General features: G+C 42.9%; 7 protein-coding genes across 7 annotated transcripts; 4 read left to right on the top strand and 3 right to left on the bottom strand.

Moving 5' to 3' along the window:
• Window positions 1-285: 285 nt before the first annotated feature.
• On the top strand, window positions 286-1,797 carry BDB00DRAFT_867219 (uncharacterized protein; the record flags this gene model as incomplete). Its single annotated transcript, XM_053126320.1, has 5 exons — window positions 286-1,000; window positions 1,089-1,289; window positions 1,363-1,443; window positions 1,513-1,635; window positions 1,727-1,797. 5 exons carry the CDS (start codon window positions 286-288, stop codon window positions 1,795-1,797), a joined length of 1,191 nt encoding a protein of 396 aa, XP_052984851.1.
• A 1,620-nt stretch (window positions 1,798-3,417) lies between these two features.
• BDB00DRAFT_867218 (uncharacterized protein) lies at window positions 3,418-3,750 on the bottom strand (the record flags this gene model as incomplete). Its single annotated transcript, XM_053126319.1, has 1 exon — window positions 3,418-3,750. One exon carries the CDS (start codon window positions 3,748-3,750, stop codon window positions 3,418-3,420), a length of 333 nt encoding a protein of 110 aa, XP_052984850.1.
• Window positions 3,751-7,074: 3,324 nt separating this feature from the next.
• BDB00DRAFT_754425 (uncharacterized protein) lies at window positions 7,075-7,738 on the top strand (the record flags this gene model as incomplete). Its single annotated transcript, XM_053118759.1, has 5 exons — window positions 7,075-7,113; window positions 7,191-7,217; window positions 7,317-7,379; window positions 7,496-7,577; window positions 7,683-7,738. The coding sequence occupies 5 exons, from the start codon at window positions 7,075-7,077 to the stop codon at window positions 7,736-7,738; spliced, it is 267 nt and encodes an 88-aa protein (XP_052984849.1).
• Window positions 7,739-7,884: 146 nt separating this feature from the next.
• Window positions 7,885-10,969, bottom strand: BDB00DRAFT_391646 (ABC transporter transmembrane region 2-domain-containing protein). The gene is made up of 10 exons (XM_053117205.1): window positions 10,389-10,969; window positions 10,099-10,238; window positions 9,756-9,998; window positions 9,480-9,625; window positions 9,274-9,395; window positions 9,009-9,199; window positions 8,810-8,922; window positions 8,558-8,740; window positions 8,301-8,474; window positions 7,885-8,227 (listed from the first exon to the last, which is right to left on the bottom strand). Exons 1-10 carry the CDS (start codon window positions 10,821-10,823, stop codon window positions 8,031-8,033), a joined length of 1,944 nt encoding a protein of 647 aa, XP_052984848.1. The 5' UTR covers window positions 10,824-10,969; the 3' UTR covers window positions 7,885-8,030.
• A 147-nt stretch (window positions 10,970-11,116) lies between these two features.
• BDB00DRAFT_783724 (uncharacterized protein) lies at window positions 11,117-11,808 on the bottom strand (the record flags this gene model as incomplete). The annotated part of the gene is given in 5 exon segments (XM_053120406.1): window positions 11,117-11,202; window positions 11,280-11,391; window positions 11,476-11,601; window positions 11,700-11,750; window positions 11,761-11,808. 5 exon segments carry the CDS (start codon window positions 11,806-11,808, stop codon window positions 11,117-11,119), a joined length of 423 nt encoding a protein of 140 aa, XP_052984847.1.
• On the top strand, window positions 11,699-12,855 carry BDB00DRAFT_391617 (biogenesis of lysosome-related organelles complex-1 subunit 2-domain-containing protein). Its single transcript, XM_053117204.1, has 4 exons — window positions 11,699-12,230; window positions 12,337-12,456; window positions 12,535-12,639; window positions 12,723-12,855. The coding sequence occupies exons 1-4, from the start codon at window positions 12,017-12,019 to the stop codon at window positions 12,767-12,769; spliced, it is 486 nt and encodes a 161-aa protein (XP_052984846.1). The 5' UTR covers window positions 11,699-12,016; the 3' UTR covers window positions 12,770-12,855.
• Window positions 12,856-13,335: 480 nt separating this feature from the next.
• BDB00DRAFT_391751 (pyridoxal phosphate-dependent transferase) lies at window positions 13,336-15,327 on the top strand. Its single transcript, XM_053117206.1, has 2 exons — window positions 13,336-13,628; window positions 13,736-15,327. Exon 2 carries the CDS (start codon window positions 13,805-13,807, stop codon window positions 14,999-15,001), a length of 1,197 nt encoding a protein of 398 aa, XP_052984845.1. The 5' UTR covers window positions 13,336-13,628; window positions 13,736-13,804; the 3' UTR covers window positions 15,002-15,327.
• The last annotated feature ends 173 nt before the right edge of the window (window positions 15,328-15,500 follow it).

The raw sequence follows: 15,500 nt of genomic DNA, 5'->3' as shown, positions 1-15,500 counted from the left end.
GCAACCATGACCGAAATTTTCATAAAAAAGCGGTTTAGGATCATCACTGAGACTTGTAGTAATAGTCATCAGACATCATCTCTAGTAGTAATAAAGGTCAAACTTGTGAAAAGTTATGATGAGATGTATATGTCATCAAGGATGGTGGATCATCACACTATAATGCATGATACCCATAAAAAAAATTCTGATGGGATGCTGTGCTTTATTTTTGCGGTGACACAGACAGTTTCCTTTTGCAAAACAAACCTTTTTTCTGTTTTCTGTCGTTGTAATACAACAACGATGAACAATCCAGATAATGCTCGTCGATCCCCAATGCAAGTCTATATTCCCCGCCATCGTCGTGTAGCGCAGCAGCAATCGCCGGAACCAACAACAACGCCCAGTGGCAGCAGAGTCAACGACAGCACGAACAACGAAAACGAGCAATTTCGCTCGGCAAGGACATCAGACACACCTTCACCACACGAAGTAGTCGTTCGTCGAGGCCGTGGACAATTTAGAGCTCCAGTGTCAGCCAACAGTAGCTCAATTACCAATGATGTCAATCAACAACGGAATTGGAGGGAATGGAGTACCAGCGGTAGTAGCAGTAATAATAGCCCAACAACAACAACACCACCAATACCAAACAATTGGTCGTCGTCACCAGGCAACAGACCAATTCCTTTAAAAAAGAGCAACAGCGACAACGATAATAATCAGCGACAAAACCTATCATCAAGCGATTGGATGTCTATGATAAACAAAAACGATCAGCCAGATGGCAGCAACGATGGTAATAAAAACAGCTGCAGCGTGGATCGCCTTGTTACGGATTTGGAAAAATTGGATGTCGCCAGCACCAGAAATAATGAGAGCAGCAGCAGCAGCAGCAGCAGCGATGGCAAAGAAAACGAATCTTCCAAAGAAGAATGGGAGGAATTGCTGGAAACATTGGATAAAGAAGACAAAGTAAAACCTTCAAAGAAGACAAATGATCCACCACTAACGCCTGGTAAGGAAAAAATTGGAGATTTGGAGAGTCCAACTTTATCATTCCAACTTATCGTCTCTGTTCATTTTTCTTTGAAACGTTGTAAAAGAGAAAAGGTCACCAAGTATGGCAAATCTACAGTCACCCAACGAATATACCAACATTTTGGATTGCTATGATTTTCCATCATTTTTCAAGACATATCATCTACAGAGCATTTTCAGTAAATTCGAGAATGCTCAAGGCGGCTTCAAGATCAAGTGGATGGACGATACACGGGCTTTGATTATTTTTGTACACCCACATACGGGTAAAGGCTTCAAAAGGAGTGGAGTAAGGAAACAAAAGAGTATATTTCTAAGAACAAGAACTCGTTGATATAGCAAAACGAGCTTTTCTAGATAATCTCGAGAATTCTCAAATCAAGTTGCGACCCTACACTGGTGGAATTGAGTTCTCAGAATGTAAAGTGATATTGAAAAGGATAGGAAAGGACAATATATGCTAATTGTGTGCCATATGCGTCAATGTAGCACCGCAAGGACAGCCAATACCGCGACGTCCAGCTACTAGTGATGTGGTGGCGAGGCGGCTGGTCCATGGAGCATTGGGTGTACGTGGACCAGCTCGAACTCCGGAACAACGACAAGCAGAACGTAACTTACTCCAAGCAGAAAGAGGTACAATAGAAGGATGCATGTTTTTTGGAACGTTTCTAATTATTCATTACTCGGTCGATGCAACTAGATCGACGGGAAGCGAAACGGCGGATGGAAGCGGACCGTGCACGGGCCATCTCGGATGCTTTCGATGAATGAATGACACGTGTAGTATTTGGGGATAATAGTCGTATCAGCATAATCATGCTTGTTATTCTCCTCCCAATACTTTTTCTGTCTCTTCCACGTTACATTTAATCCCATGCTTTTATCTTTGTTTTTCTGTTTTCCTTTTGAATCAAACACGCGTCGGAATCCGGAAAAGTGATTCTCGAATAGCACATATCTAATCGAAATATGAGATACGTGTCAAGCATTGGCTGAAAAGAACCCCCTCCAGCAGTGATTTTGCTGGTGTAATAATCACTTGATCAAACATGTACCCATCCGTTGTGAACAAAGTACTTGACCATAGGCGATGCAAAATTACTTTAAAAATCCGATTGGTAATCTTTACATGGAATATCGTCTCTTTTTCACTTTCTATTAAATTCACATGTAGTATAAATGGCTACGTATGTTACACACAGATTGTAACTAACCCTCGTTATGCTAGTTTATATTAACTACGTAGCCAGCTAGTGTCTTGTTACAGCAAGATATTACTATGGGGTTGAGTATATAAAGAAGAGATGCCTTTACTTTTTAGCAAGTATGAGAAGACGTGCTAGTTGTTCCCCTTTATAGTAGTAACATGGCTAATCCGTATTCTCTCCTGTGTCATCAACAGATTTAAGTTTTCACGTACTGTGACTTGCTTGTCCGTTCAGGTCACATATTAAGTACAAACCACACCTTTAGTACAGACAGCGTGGAGAACACAGTTTCATGTTCAACTTCCCTGGACTGTACATATGAGTTATAATCCATACTAAGCACATACGTACAGCATGTTCGTTGATATGGCTGTTACAACTGCTGCCAGACCTCAGTGACGACATAATCAAAGAGAAAGAGGAAGGTATGGTAACAGTGCGCATCATTCTTTTGAAAGTCATCGCATCAAAGCAACTATCCTTTAGTTCGAACGCTTCTTCTCGTATACGAAAAAGGCGACAGTCTTTTCAGTTCGACACGAAAGTAATGTGGCTTCTTCTTATGTAAGCATCTTGTCACAGTACCACTAATCTCTGTTGATAAAATATTTCTCACAATGTCAACCATTCCTGGCACCTGTCTTTTACTTTTCCTCAGGGATCGTGTTGCTGAAACCCTATGTGTGCACCTTGTGGCTTGACGGGGTGCACGTACCTTCCTATTTGAAAATAAGCGGCGACGCTGTCGGGACACGCCGTGCATGATGCCGGTGAAACATATTTCGTAGGAAAATCAATACACGCAGGCCACATACATCTTCTTCTTGATCGCTTGACCGCTTGACCATGTCTCTTCTTCACATAACTTCTTCCCTGCCATTTTACTGTCCACATGCTAATTGAATGACGAATTACAAGTCACGTGACGTGTTTTTTATAAAGCCCGGGTGGATCCAAAAAACATAAATACGCCCATATTTTTCAGGCCATTTCCTTTTTTCTCTTCACTCTTTCACTCCCTTGGATCCTCCTGGTTTTTCCCTTGGCTCTTCCCTTGGTCCTGGTCTTGCCTCTGTCGGTCCTGGTCTCAGCCTTTTTCCCGTGGTCCCCCTGGCTGCCTACAACCGGTCCCTGCTTTGGGCTGTTCAGTCCGGCGTTCAACGGTGTTGGTCACAACCGGTCTTCATGCGAGATCAGAGGACGGAGAAATCCTTTTTGGTTTCTCGCCATAGAAATATGGTGGCGTCCTTTCGGTTGGATGCCTTGTCTGCTGGTCTGGTCTGGTCTGCCATAGTGGGGTTCGCATTGAGGAGCCAGGTGCCTCTGTAGATCGCGTTCGACTCCCAGGACTCGACTCTCGGCAATCGGCTGTCTGGCGATCGTCTCTCTGGCATTCGACTCTCGGCAAACGACGCTCGGCAATCGACTGTCTGGCGATCGACTCTCGGCAATCAGCTCCCAGCTTCAGTACTCGGCCCCCAGCATCCGAGTATCCAGTAAGCAGCTCCTCCAGCATTCGACAACAGCAGCAAATGGCTGTCCTTTTGGGTGTTTCGAGAGTCAATTCTTTCCTACCCCACCCCTTCCCTTTCCTCTTCCCTTTCCTCTTCCCGTCCTTCCCGTCCTTCCCTTCCGTCTACCCTTCCATCTTCCTTCCGTCCTTCCCTTCCCCCTTCCCCACTCACAGGCAATCCACAACCGATTGCTTGCACTTGACTCTCGAAACGTAGCGTACGTCATGGTTCCCACTCGTTTGTACCATGATGGCTGGGTTTGTGGTTGATTGACCCAGCCAAATGATCGGGAGACTGGGACTCCCAGGCCGAGGCATTGGTGGCTTTCCCTTCCTCCCCCTTTTACATACTTCTTCTGTTTCTTCTTGCTTCCTTCATGCTTTTTGTATAGCCTACGGGTTGTGCGGACTGCTTGTTGAGGTCACTTTGTAAAATCGCGTTCTTATTATTTGTCTTTATTGTCCACTGATTGTGTTCATTTAATAAAATTTGTACTCTTCGACTATTGATATTCATAACTATAACTTTTGTCTTTTAGAAAATATTTCTTTGCTCTATTATTACAATGAATAAAAACCCGCTCCTTTACTTCTGCTCTTTTCCTTTATGTCTTGCTCAAAATCATCTGCAACCTTTTCCTTGTGAAGGGATTTAGAAACTGTTAAACCTTGCAATTGTCATATCTTTCTGATCGTGTTTGAAAGCATCCGCGATGTCCCTATTTAAAGCTGCCAACCTCAAACAGAGGTTTACGTTTGCGATGACTTTATTTTTCTTTGCATTGACATGATCGTTTTTAAGATCTCGTCTCCTGGTTTCGCATATATATCCAGACAACTGTTTGACACAAGCCGGACGCACGGACCTTGTCGAATTTTATGAAACCGGCTCATTGCGTACACGACAAAGAATAGTCTTGCAGTGTATAAACAGCAAGAACGCTTTTAAACTTCGGGCAACTTGATTGTTTGTGTGTGTACATTGTCCTCCACTTAGTTCTGTTGATTCCCGTCAAACAAAATTTCCCCCTTGATAAAAAATATCACAATTTGAGCTCTGTCATCAACATCTATAATACCCTCATACTATACATCTGCACACGCTAGTTACGGCGCAGAGAGCCAGTAGGGCTCTAGTTGAAACGTGTCAAGACTTTTGCGATTTTTGATTGTTCTGCATTACTGTATATCGCTTAATACAATAATATGTAAGCTATGTTTATATTAGAACAAACTCTCTAAGCAATCATTTTAAACGGCATGTTCTATTTGTTTAATAGCTACATATCTACAGCATCCATTGGTTTTTTATTATGTATCGTATGCATTCGTCAGTCTGTAACTAACGGACAGTTTTTGATATTAAGCACAGCTTTTATGGCCATGAGTAGAGTTTTCGTATACCTTGATCCGACACGTTCTTTATAAAGCCATTTTACTCGACATGAATGATGCTACTGAGCCCTCCAAGAGCTAGGATGGTTTCGTCTGTACGGACCCTGTCCTTTCAGAGCAAGATGTGGCACCTGATCGGACACTAGCAGCTTCGTCACAATTTTGCTTGGATTGTAACACGAGTCAAGCCGTATAATTAATTTCTCATGATGTCGAGTGTTTTAATGCCACCCAATGCAGAAAGCACAGGATTCGCTATTATAAACAATATTGACAGAATACATGTTTCAAGGTCGTTTGAAATCGTTCATGAACGCGCCAGACAATTCTAAGTAGTGCTCGAGTAGCCGGATGAGAGCCAATGATTATTCGGTCGTGCTGCGGGCACCGTTATAGATCTTAACTTGTAAGTGATGGCCGGCGAAGATCCATACAGTACTATCATCGACCAATATGCTCGTGGCTGTTAAATCTCAATGCTTCTTAGGATACTTAAAACGTATCGTGGCAGTAGCAGTTGTACATAAAGTGTCATCCATGCATGATCAGAGGCTAAAGTCGCTTTATCCCGAATATTCTGCATCAAACTGCTAGATTTGGATGTGTTGTGGATTCGTAATGTTTGCAGATATTGTCCTTCGAGAGTTCTTCTGCTCTTGTATATATATATTAAGCAGGACAATAAGCGAGAAGTGAATTGTTGGACTGCCATTGATTGTGTATATAGATCTTTTGCACCCCTTCTCTTTGGTCTTGGTGCCTGGTAATCCGACAGGATGGAAAGGATGGATGATATACGATGTAAACCAAGATTTGTTGCAAACTGATTAACAGGATCTAGAACCAAAGCGTCATATCCCATTTATACCAGCTGTTGTAGGCATTGGAAGCAGTGCAGCATCTCTTATCGATGACTTCCCCCGTTAATAGAACTTGGTTTAATCGAGTTTTATAAGCGTATTCATTGCAGAGAAATTTCCGGCTTATCGTTGCCATCGGCATTGATTAGGGATAAAAGATATTGACAAAGCCTCACATCAGCCTGTTGTGGTAAAACCATCTATACTATTGTCAACCTCGGTAGTCATACTGATCATTATATGTTCTTCGCACGCAAAAAAGAGTAAGTGCAACGAGCATGTGGTGTTGTCATGAGCTTTTGTTTGCACATACTGTTAATTAATGACATCACGCAGTATAAATATAATGTTGTACTTCTTGGTCATCCATCATTTAAATGCAAAAAGGTGCTTAAATAAAGCGTCCCGTACCGGTCATTTTAAACGAGTAGAGCTTGCTGAAGCGCTGATGACTACAAGTATTTTGCGTGTACTGCCGTGTTTGGTGTATATAGCGCCAGACGTTTTACATGACAAAGAATACACTGCGCTTCGCCCGTTAGTTCAATATGTGTAAGCTAATTACATGCGTTTGATATGAAATTTCCCTTGCCCTAACGTTGTTCTGCATATCTCTAAGCATTGTTACTGCACATCCGCTACTGCATGTTTGATTTTGAAGTTTAGGTTAGTGCTATCATCTACAGTCAGTAAAAGGAAGATGCCATTTGTGCTTATATGGTTGTATGTAGTAGTCTCCGCTATTACAATTTGCTTGTTGACACTGTGCTGCTGGACTGACTGACGGCCAGGGCAGGAAGAACTAATGATTACATTACTTAAGATTCACGTTTATTTGACTCTGATCCACAAAATATATGTATGAGAATATATCGGGGGGTCATAGTAAGAGTGATGTGGTGGGTTTCACAGTGGCCTACAGCCAGCATTATGAGCGCGTGACTTGTCATTCAACACAAAGAGCGCTTGCGCCGCTATTTTCCAATTGTCAAATAGCATGTGCTAGTCGCTCTCTCTCGCGCAGCCCTTCACATACACACTTTCCGAAAAGATCATTTACACATATTAAAAAATGTCGAGCAAAGTCCAAAAGATTATGGTTCAGCCCATCGTAAGTTTAAACACAGTATACACTAATAGTGAGATAAAAACTAATCGATCGATCGTTTGATTTCTTTTTTTTTGTAGAACCTGATTTTCAGGTATCTTCAAAACGTAAGTAATTTTCTTTATTTTAGATGCGCCATTCTAACCTTCAGTGTTAAGAAGGCGTACAAAGGACAGATAGACAACTGACACAATTTATGTTTACAGAAAACCCGAGTACAAATCTGGTTGGTGGACAAGACGGATATGAGAATCGAAGGTCAAATCATTGTAAGCACTCTGAAGCATTAGCAACCAAGTTTTTTTTTTGCGATTTATCGCGAATAGAAAACTACAGGAGAGAGAAGCTAAGCTGATATAAACGCGCGCGTGTGCACGCTTTTTAGGGATTCGATGAATTCATGAACTTGGTGCTTGATGACGCAGCGGAAGTCATGACCAAGGAAGAAGGCTCGAGAAGACAGTTAGGTATGTGGTTTACAGCCGTGATTTGCAGGAGGGAGGAGGAAGGGCTTTATATGCTGGTCCACGTTAACATCAGATCCTTTCTAATCGTTTATGTGTTTTATACAGGACGACTGATGTTAAAGGGCGACAATATCTGTACTATCCAAGCCGTAAACAACTAGCGGGACGCGGTTTATTAGTTTGATCGCGTATATGTTCTATTTCTATTAACCCGCAACTCATAGCAAGTATCAGCAACAACTACAACAGCAGCAGCAACAACCACACAAGTCACCCCGCACACACGCATACACCCCATACAATTCTTTCTCTATCGCTTCTTTTCGCGAGACGTTCATATATATAAAACCAGAAAAAAAGAATAAGTTTCTCTCTCAAATATATATATCAAATTATATATATTAAAACAGAACACACAAAAAGAAAAAGATATATGAATATATGTTATGGTAATCATTGCTTTGGTGAGGAGGGGGTTGTCTCATCTACTGTAAATCCGCCTCGTCCGTCTAGTGTTACAATCTTATTGTGGTAATTAACAATCTGCGGGTGGTGACTGATACTGATAATGGCAATGTCCATTCCAGCAAGAAGACTGTAAAGATGGGTTTCAGCATTGATATCCATGGCGCTAGTTGCCTCGTCAAGAACTATTTACATATTACATTGTGTTGTTGTTAGGGGACAACGAATATCTCCACATGTTTCCCATATGTGAATTACCTGCAAAACGAGGCTGCCAGTATAGAATACGCGTAAACATCAAACGCTGTTGCTCACCAGGAGACAACATCTTTTGCCACTCTTCTCCGTACCGAGCATCAAAGGATCCGAGCATACTTTCCAAATGCTCGAGCTCGACTTGATGTAACAATTCGCGAATTTGATTATCTGTCACTGTAGATGTTCAATACTGGATTTAAATACAATCCATCACACACTCTTTTCTCCTCGTTTTGAAAATAAGATAACAAACTTACAGGCGATAGTGGATGAGTTGTTTGGGTACAAGATTTGTTCACGTAATGATCCGTCAATAAGGTATGGTATTTGAGGCAAGAATACAAAGTCAGTTCCAAAGATATCCTTTGGAACATGGATGCGACCCGAGTTGCATTGCCATAGTCCAGCTAAGGCACGTAGTAGAGATGACTTGCCACTTCCTATCATGGCAGAAAATTCAGAATATAGACGACCAGATATGTATGTTTCTCTTTCCCTCTGCTACTTACCATTAGGTCCAACGATTACCACACGATCGGTGCTCGACACTTCTAAATTGAATTCAGAAACAAGCAGTTTTCCCTGTGGTGATACTAGTCGCACATTATCAAATAAGATGGTGCTACAGTTATAATATATGAGACTCTTTCTCTTTCCCTTGAAGGACGTTTATCCTTCTCGTCAATGTCGTAGAAAAATTAGGCTCACCTTGAATCGTACTCATCAATATCATTACGGGGGTGATGTACTGCAACGTTATTGAGCTCATCATCCACGTCATCTATTACTTCTAGCAGTTCTCCAATACGAGCACAATAACCAGCCAGGTCAGATAACTTGACAGACTGTTCGATAATAGTTGTAAATCTAAAGATAAGATACATGGAAAAAAACGAGTTCTAATTATCCACAACAAACGTTAGTATGCAGTTAATCGAGGATTGGGGCATACTACTGGAATGCATTTACCCACCTGAGAAATGATTGCACTAAGTTCAGAAGCATCCTTGTCCTTAAAAGCACCTGCAAAGATCGGCATAGCAACAATAAGATAGCTCAGAACAGAGCCAAAGTATGAAAAGCTTTCATTCGACACTAGAGTGGGTAGTCATGTAAGTACTTTTTTGTTGCAGCAGAAAACTCTTTGACCTTGATGTGATATCAAATGGGGACGCTTACAATGTAAGGGTAGCTCCTTGTTGATCACTTGTCGCTGGTATCTAAGGAGGGTCTCCAAACTCTCTTTTGCTCGTGCATGCTCCTCACGTTCGCCACGCGAGAACGCAATAGCTTCTGCGAATTGACGCAATCTCACGTGCAGAAATCTGAGCCCCTCCCAAAAAATCATAATAGGTAATGCGATCAGGTACTGAACTTTTATGTGTGTGCGCATGACACTTTGTGTTACCCATTCAACACCATTCTTTGCCCGTCACCAGCACACAACACACATACCTGAAATTTCCTTCTGCGAGTTCCTTGTAGAACACCGAGTTCACGATGGGTCTGATGAGCAGTTGACTCAGGACGGAACCCACGACAAAATAACCATAGATCATGATGGGCCCTAGAGCTCCCGTGACGGACCAGCATTTCCAGGTGTAGTAAGCAACCAAGACCGGCGAAATTATAAGGTTTTCAACTATTTCGCGCAATGCATCGGCAAACTTTTCAATATCTTGGGCTATACGTTGGTCTCTACACAAAATCAATGTGAGTTGTTTGGAATATACTAGTGCTGCTGAATGTAGAAGTAGCGAAAAGGTTTCAATGTTTTGTTTATATAAAACATGCTTACGGATTATCGGGTGCATCAGGACTCGTGACAACCGGATAAAGTGTTTTTGGCTTGATATAGCAATCATGCAAGTGTTGTGTCAATATCCGTCGAACCTTGAGTGAAAACAGACCGCCCATGTACGATAACAGACTCTTGCCCTAATGCACATTCCAGCAAGGGCATGTTTTCAATGGGGGAAGATTATACAAGAAGATAATAAGCGTTTGGGAACACTGTATTACAGACAAGCAAACAAACTAAATCGTAAAGATGACATTTAAAAGAAGCCTCTTGTTTTTATTATTTACCGCGGCTGTTCCAAACACCAACAGCATACAAGGTATAATGAATCGCGTGAAACCGCCCAAATCTTGACTGGTCAAAATGGCATAGAATCGACTTGACGTTAAGCCCACATAGTAGTATAAAACTTCAACGCCACTCGCAAGTGCAATGAATGCAATGTAAAGCCAAAACAGTGATTTCTGACGGGCTTTGGGCGAGAGTGAATAGAATCGATCTTGATTCGAGGCCGATTGAAAGAGGACTTGAAGTATACGATAAAAGCGGTTTAGAAAGACACGATCGAAGCTGTACTTGCTGTTGTTGGTTAGTTCGTTGTCGACACCACCATGGCGATGTTGTGGTGATGGTGTCAAGTCGATCATGGGTAATCCGCTCGTCGGTGTCGTTGTTGTCGACGTCGGATCTGTTGTGGCGATCGACCGAAAGAGATGCTGCATAACTTATAGCTGACTGGGCCTGTGAGTTATGTACAATTTTTTTTTTTTTGGCTCGAAATAAAAATAATGAGACGAAATAATCAGAAAACCGCTTGCTTTATCATAAATCTACATCTTGTGTTTCCACCAATTATCAGAAGAAGCACTTCTTTACCGGCGGATGAGACACTGCGCTAATATAAGCAAGGAAGGATAGATAATCACCCGTCGCAAGAGTGTACATCCAAGCATTCCCATAATGATTTGATGTGGGTAATCTGCATATAACAAAGTACAACTGAGTCTGGGAGCTACTAGTTCTTGATCTTTTTGATTGCTTCGTCGATTTCAGGCATGAGTTCCTTCAAGCGTTCCCATTGCGCCAGTGGGAGAGTAATGCCTACAGAGCCATTTCGATGGTTCTATGTTCAGCAACCCCGGAGATCCTTGCTCCCTGTTATAGTGGTATTAGCTTACCTTGCTTGCCATATTTCATTTCATTTTCCTTGTCAAACCACACAGCTCGGATGTCAACCGACGGCTGACCGTTGGAAAAAGGCTTGACAAAAATTCGTCGCTTGTTGCTCAGCTTTTCATAGTTTATAGAGAATGAAGATTAAGACATGGTAGCATAGAGGCTGTGTAAATATATGCATGTGTATCGCAATTTTACCTCAAACGTCGATTCCTCATTGTCGTGCTTCTCGCCACCTGACTCGTCGTCCCCCGCTACGGCTGCAGCACGCTTGCGTTTCTGTCCAACAGCCTTGGATTTTTGCTTTTTCGCTATGGGTTGCTCCTATGTCACACCACCATTATAAGTAACGCTTTTCTTGACCAGAAACACCATCATATATGAATATGCTATAGGTGTGAAGAGAAAGAATACACACTTACTTTTTCGACAAATTCTTCGTCAGCAGAGGACGCGTCGTTGGTTTCGATTTGCTATTCGCACCGGCGAAGGTAGGGTAAGCATGCCCATAAAACTGATGATAATTTTCATGACAAAAGAAAAGTAGACGCGTGTTTTGTTCTATTGTCCAACCTTATATTCGTCTTCGTCACTGCTGACCATCTTTGTATGAGACTTTTGGGGGAAAAAAGAAGAAAGAGAAAGACAGAAAAGGGCGATGGCGGGCACGCGTTTTTTCTACGCCTAGTTTTCGTGTCCCGCAAAACTGTTCCACCTTTTTAACCAAACCAATAACGTCATGGCCGAACAACAGCAACAGCAACAACCTTCACCTTCACCTTCACCTTCATCGCCCAATGCCGCTGTGTCACCGATATTACGAAGCAGCAAATCACCAGGCACCCCATTAAATCCAGATGAAGCGACCAAAATGCTCAATGAAGAGCACATTACACGACTCACGGAAGACGCTGTTCGAAAGTTGACTCTTTATACCCGCAATGAGCTTCAAGGTAACAGGGGAAAAAACACAACTCTGGTACACAGGTGGTACTTTCTTGTTGAGAAGAAACGAGAGCTTCAACAGTTTCTCTATATTCAATATGTACGCACTTGTAGCAACAACCGAAGATTGTCAGTTGCTAGAGACAATGAATAAGACGACAAAGGAAAAATATGCAGACATGTCCCAGATGGGACAGCGGCTGATGAAAGAGATGTCTAGACTACAGAATACTTGTAAGTAGTTATTTATGCGATAGATTGTATACAAAAGCTAAACAAGAACTTTGTTCTATTGGTGCATATTTAATGCAGATGCGGATTTTAGCACGTTCATGGCACAGGTCGATGATATCGACCAGCAAACCATTGAAATTGAAAAAGTCGCGCGCGCATTGGATGACTACTCACGCTATCTAGGTAAATATGACAGTTACTGCAAAAGCTCGCCTTATTTTTGACAGATGTGATCGCTTATTTGTTTTATTCATATGTTCGTGTAGAGGATAAGCTTATGAAAGCCAACCCCTCTTCCTCCGGTCCAACATAACTGTACAATGTTCGATGATGAAGAAAAGGAACCCGCAACAATGGGATCCCTTCGCGATGTAGCTCAAGGATGATCAAGCCTCGGTCAAGCCTCGGGAAGGAAAGGACAGCTACATGGATCAAGAAGGATACCACTTAACTTGGATACCATAACAAATATTGAGAGAGTAAAATGAACAACAGTCTATCTGTACACGGCCTATACTCCCTCTCTTCAAGAATGCGCGCTACTATCACTACTAACACTTCTAGTGGCATTGCCCACTTTATTTTATTGTTAAGCACACATAACATAAGCATACGCTCTACTGTACCTAGAGGGAAAGGACGAATACAAAGGACATTGATCATCATATCAACTATATCTCCCGCAGGTTTCTGTGTGCGATTGACTGAGGATCTCCATTTACCAACAGATCAACCATGTCCTACTGAGGTATATGGGGATGTAGGTTCATGCTTACTTGTGCTAGGGAATTGTAGAGCGTGTAAACGACTAAACACTCATTCATCGTGACACAAAGGATATGCGTCGGTGTGGTGAGTCACGTTGATGAAATTTAGAGATGAAACAAGCTATAAAATAAAAATTTAGCCAGGGGGATCGTTGTAAAAAGAAGAGAAAGCTTCTTTTCATACTCTACTATATATCATGCATAGCCTAAAGTTGTCGACGCGATTAGCACGAAATTGTGCAAAGAAGACCCAGCCCCTTTTCCTCAGTGTAATTAGAACCGGAAACCTTCATTCTCTCATTATATTTTACCGAGATCTGGCTTATACATTATTTTTGACGTGTATGATTTCGACATTGCATATAGGCTCGATTCGCTAGCTCTTTACCAAAACCTGTCAGTGAGGTAAAAAAGAAGCACCTTTTTATTTTTGCCCTTCTTCTAAACCGTCCTTCAATTTCGATCAACAACAAGTCATTAACTAATCCAAATGGTTTGTACGAAATGCGTAGATCACTCACCCTGACAACCAGGCTCCCCAGGAAACTTTAAAGACTGTGGAACGATACAACGAGTACACCATGACAACATACGGCCGACCCAACATCATTATCTCGCGCGGCAAAGGCTGTCACTTGTACGACACCAACGACCGTGCCTACCTTGACTTCACTGCCGGTATTGCCGTCTGCGCCTTGGGCCACGCTGATCCCGAAGTTGCCCAAGTACTCTACGAGCAAGCCAAGACACTTGTTCACACCAGCAATTTGTATTATAACGACAAGGCTGGCGAGCTTGCAGAAAAGATTGTCACAACCACGCAACAAAGCGGCGGCAAGTGGGCCAGCAAGATCTTTTTAGCCAATTCCGGCACTGAGGCCAACGAAGGTGCGCTCAAATTCGCACGCAAGTGGGGTAAGCATGTTACTGGCAACGACAACACGACCAAGACTGGCATCGTTTCATTTGTCAATGGTTTTCACGGCCGTTCCATGGGTGCCCTGTCTGCGACCTACAATCCCAAATACCAATTGCCCTTTGCTCCGCTCGTGCCTGGATTCAAAACCACACCTTACAATGACGTCGAGCAGGCCTTGAACATAATTAATGACGATACGTGTGGTGTGATTGTGGAACCTTTCCAGGGTGAAGGAGGTGTCCATCCAGCCACGACCGAATTCTTAGAAGCTTTGCGCAAGCGTTGTGACGAGACCGGTGCTTTGCTGATCTTTGATGAAATCCAATGTGGTTTGGGCCGTACCGGTAAACTCTGGGGTCACGAACACCATAGCGACATTTGCAAGCCAGATCTTTTGACGATGGCCAAGCCGCTGGCTAACGGCGTCCCCATCGGTGCAGTCTTGACAAGCGCGAAAGTCTCGGAAATGATCAAGCCTGGTGATCATGGCACCACTTTTGGCGGTAACCCCTTAGCTGCTGGTGTTGCATTGAATGTGTTTGGCCGTCTGAGCGAGCCTAGCTTCCTCAAGTCGGTTACTGAAAAGGGCAATGCAATGAAGGAGGATTTGAATGCCTTAAAGGACGCATACCCTGATGTCGTCAAGGCCGTCCGTGGTGAAGGTCTCTTGTTGGGTATCGAGCTGGTCAAGGATCCCTCACCTATCGTTAAGATGGCTCGTGAACGTGGCTTGCTGGTCGTCACTGCTGGTTCCAACACCGTCCGCATTGTGCCCCCACTCACCTTGACCAAGGAAGAGGCCCGTGAAGGCATTGCTCGCTTGGCCGGTGCCATTGAGGAATTCAAGACTACTTTGTAAATAAATTCATTAAAAAAAAGAGGCCATAATAGAATATATATTTCTGTAATCAACAAGTGCCTGTCGGCATAAAAACAAATCTGTGGGAAGGCGCTTTCTTGTGGTCCGTGTAACCGTGATTATCATGCCCTTGTTTTTTTCACACATGAATGGACGCAAAGGGGTTGGGTAAGCCAGTTAGTTTTCCGTTGCGTTTTGATAAGCGTGTGGACGATAATGACCTCCACCGGTGATTCTCACCCACTGGCGATCACCTCTTGGCATCTTCCGCACCTGATCGATTCACTACCGTATGACATTCGTTGCGAAATCTTCTCCAACCTCTCACAATCCGAGTGTCTCGAGTGTATGGCAGTATGTCGTTCGTGGAATAGCAGTATGAGTCAATATGCAGCCACCCTATGGCAAACACTGGATACTCCTTTGGACAGCTTTGACGTCAACAACAAGCGTATTATCCAGTGCCTTGGACCCCAGCTAGACCGGCTTGTGTTACGAG

This window comes from Zychaea mexicana, assembly GCF_025766255.1.
Source record: "Zychaea mexicana strain RSA 1403 chromosome Unknown BDB00scaffold_4, whole genome shotgun sequence".
Lineage (NCBI taxonomy): Eukaryota > Fungi > Mucoromycota > Mucoromycetes > Mucorales > Lichtheimiaceae > Zychaea > Zychaea mexicana.
This window is presented reverse-complemented; position numbering and strand designations above follow the sequence as displayed.

Coding starts and splice junctions, on each gene's coding strand:
- BDB00DRAFT_391646 (XM_053117205.1), bottom strand. CDS start 10,823: ATGCAGCATCTCTTTCGGTCGATCGCCACAACAGATCCGACGTCGACA. Junction 9,999..10,098: donor CCTGATGCACCCGATAATCC/GTAAGCATGTTT, acceptor GATTTTGTGTAG/AGACCAACGTATAGCCCAAG. Junction 9,200..9,273: donor TTAGTGCAATCATTTCTCAG/GTGGGTAAATGC, acceptor GTGGATAATTAG/AACTCGTTTTTTTCCATGTA.
- BDB00DRAFT_391617 (XM_053117204.1), top strand. CDS start 12,017: ATGGCCGAACAACAGCAACAGCAACAACCTTCACCTTCACCTTCACCT. Junction 12,457..12,534: donor GTCTAGACTACAGAATACTT/GTAAGTAGTTAT, acceptor TATTTAATGCAG/ATGCGGATTTTAGCACGTTC. Junction 12,640..12,722: donor TGACTACTCACGCTATCTAG/GTAAATATGACA, acceptor ATGTTCGTGTAG/AGGATAAGCTTATGAAAGCC.
- BDB00DRAFT_391751 (XM_053117206.1), top strand. CDS start 13,805: ATGACAACATACGGCCGACCCAACATCATTATCTCGCGCGGCAAAGGC.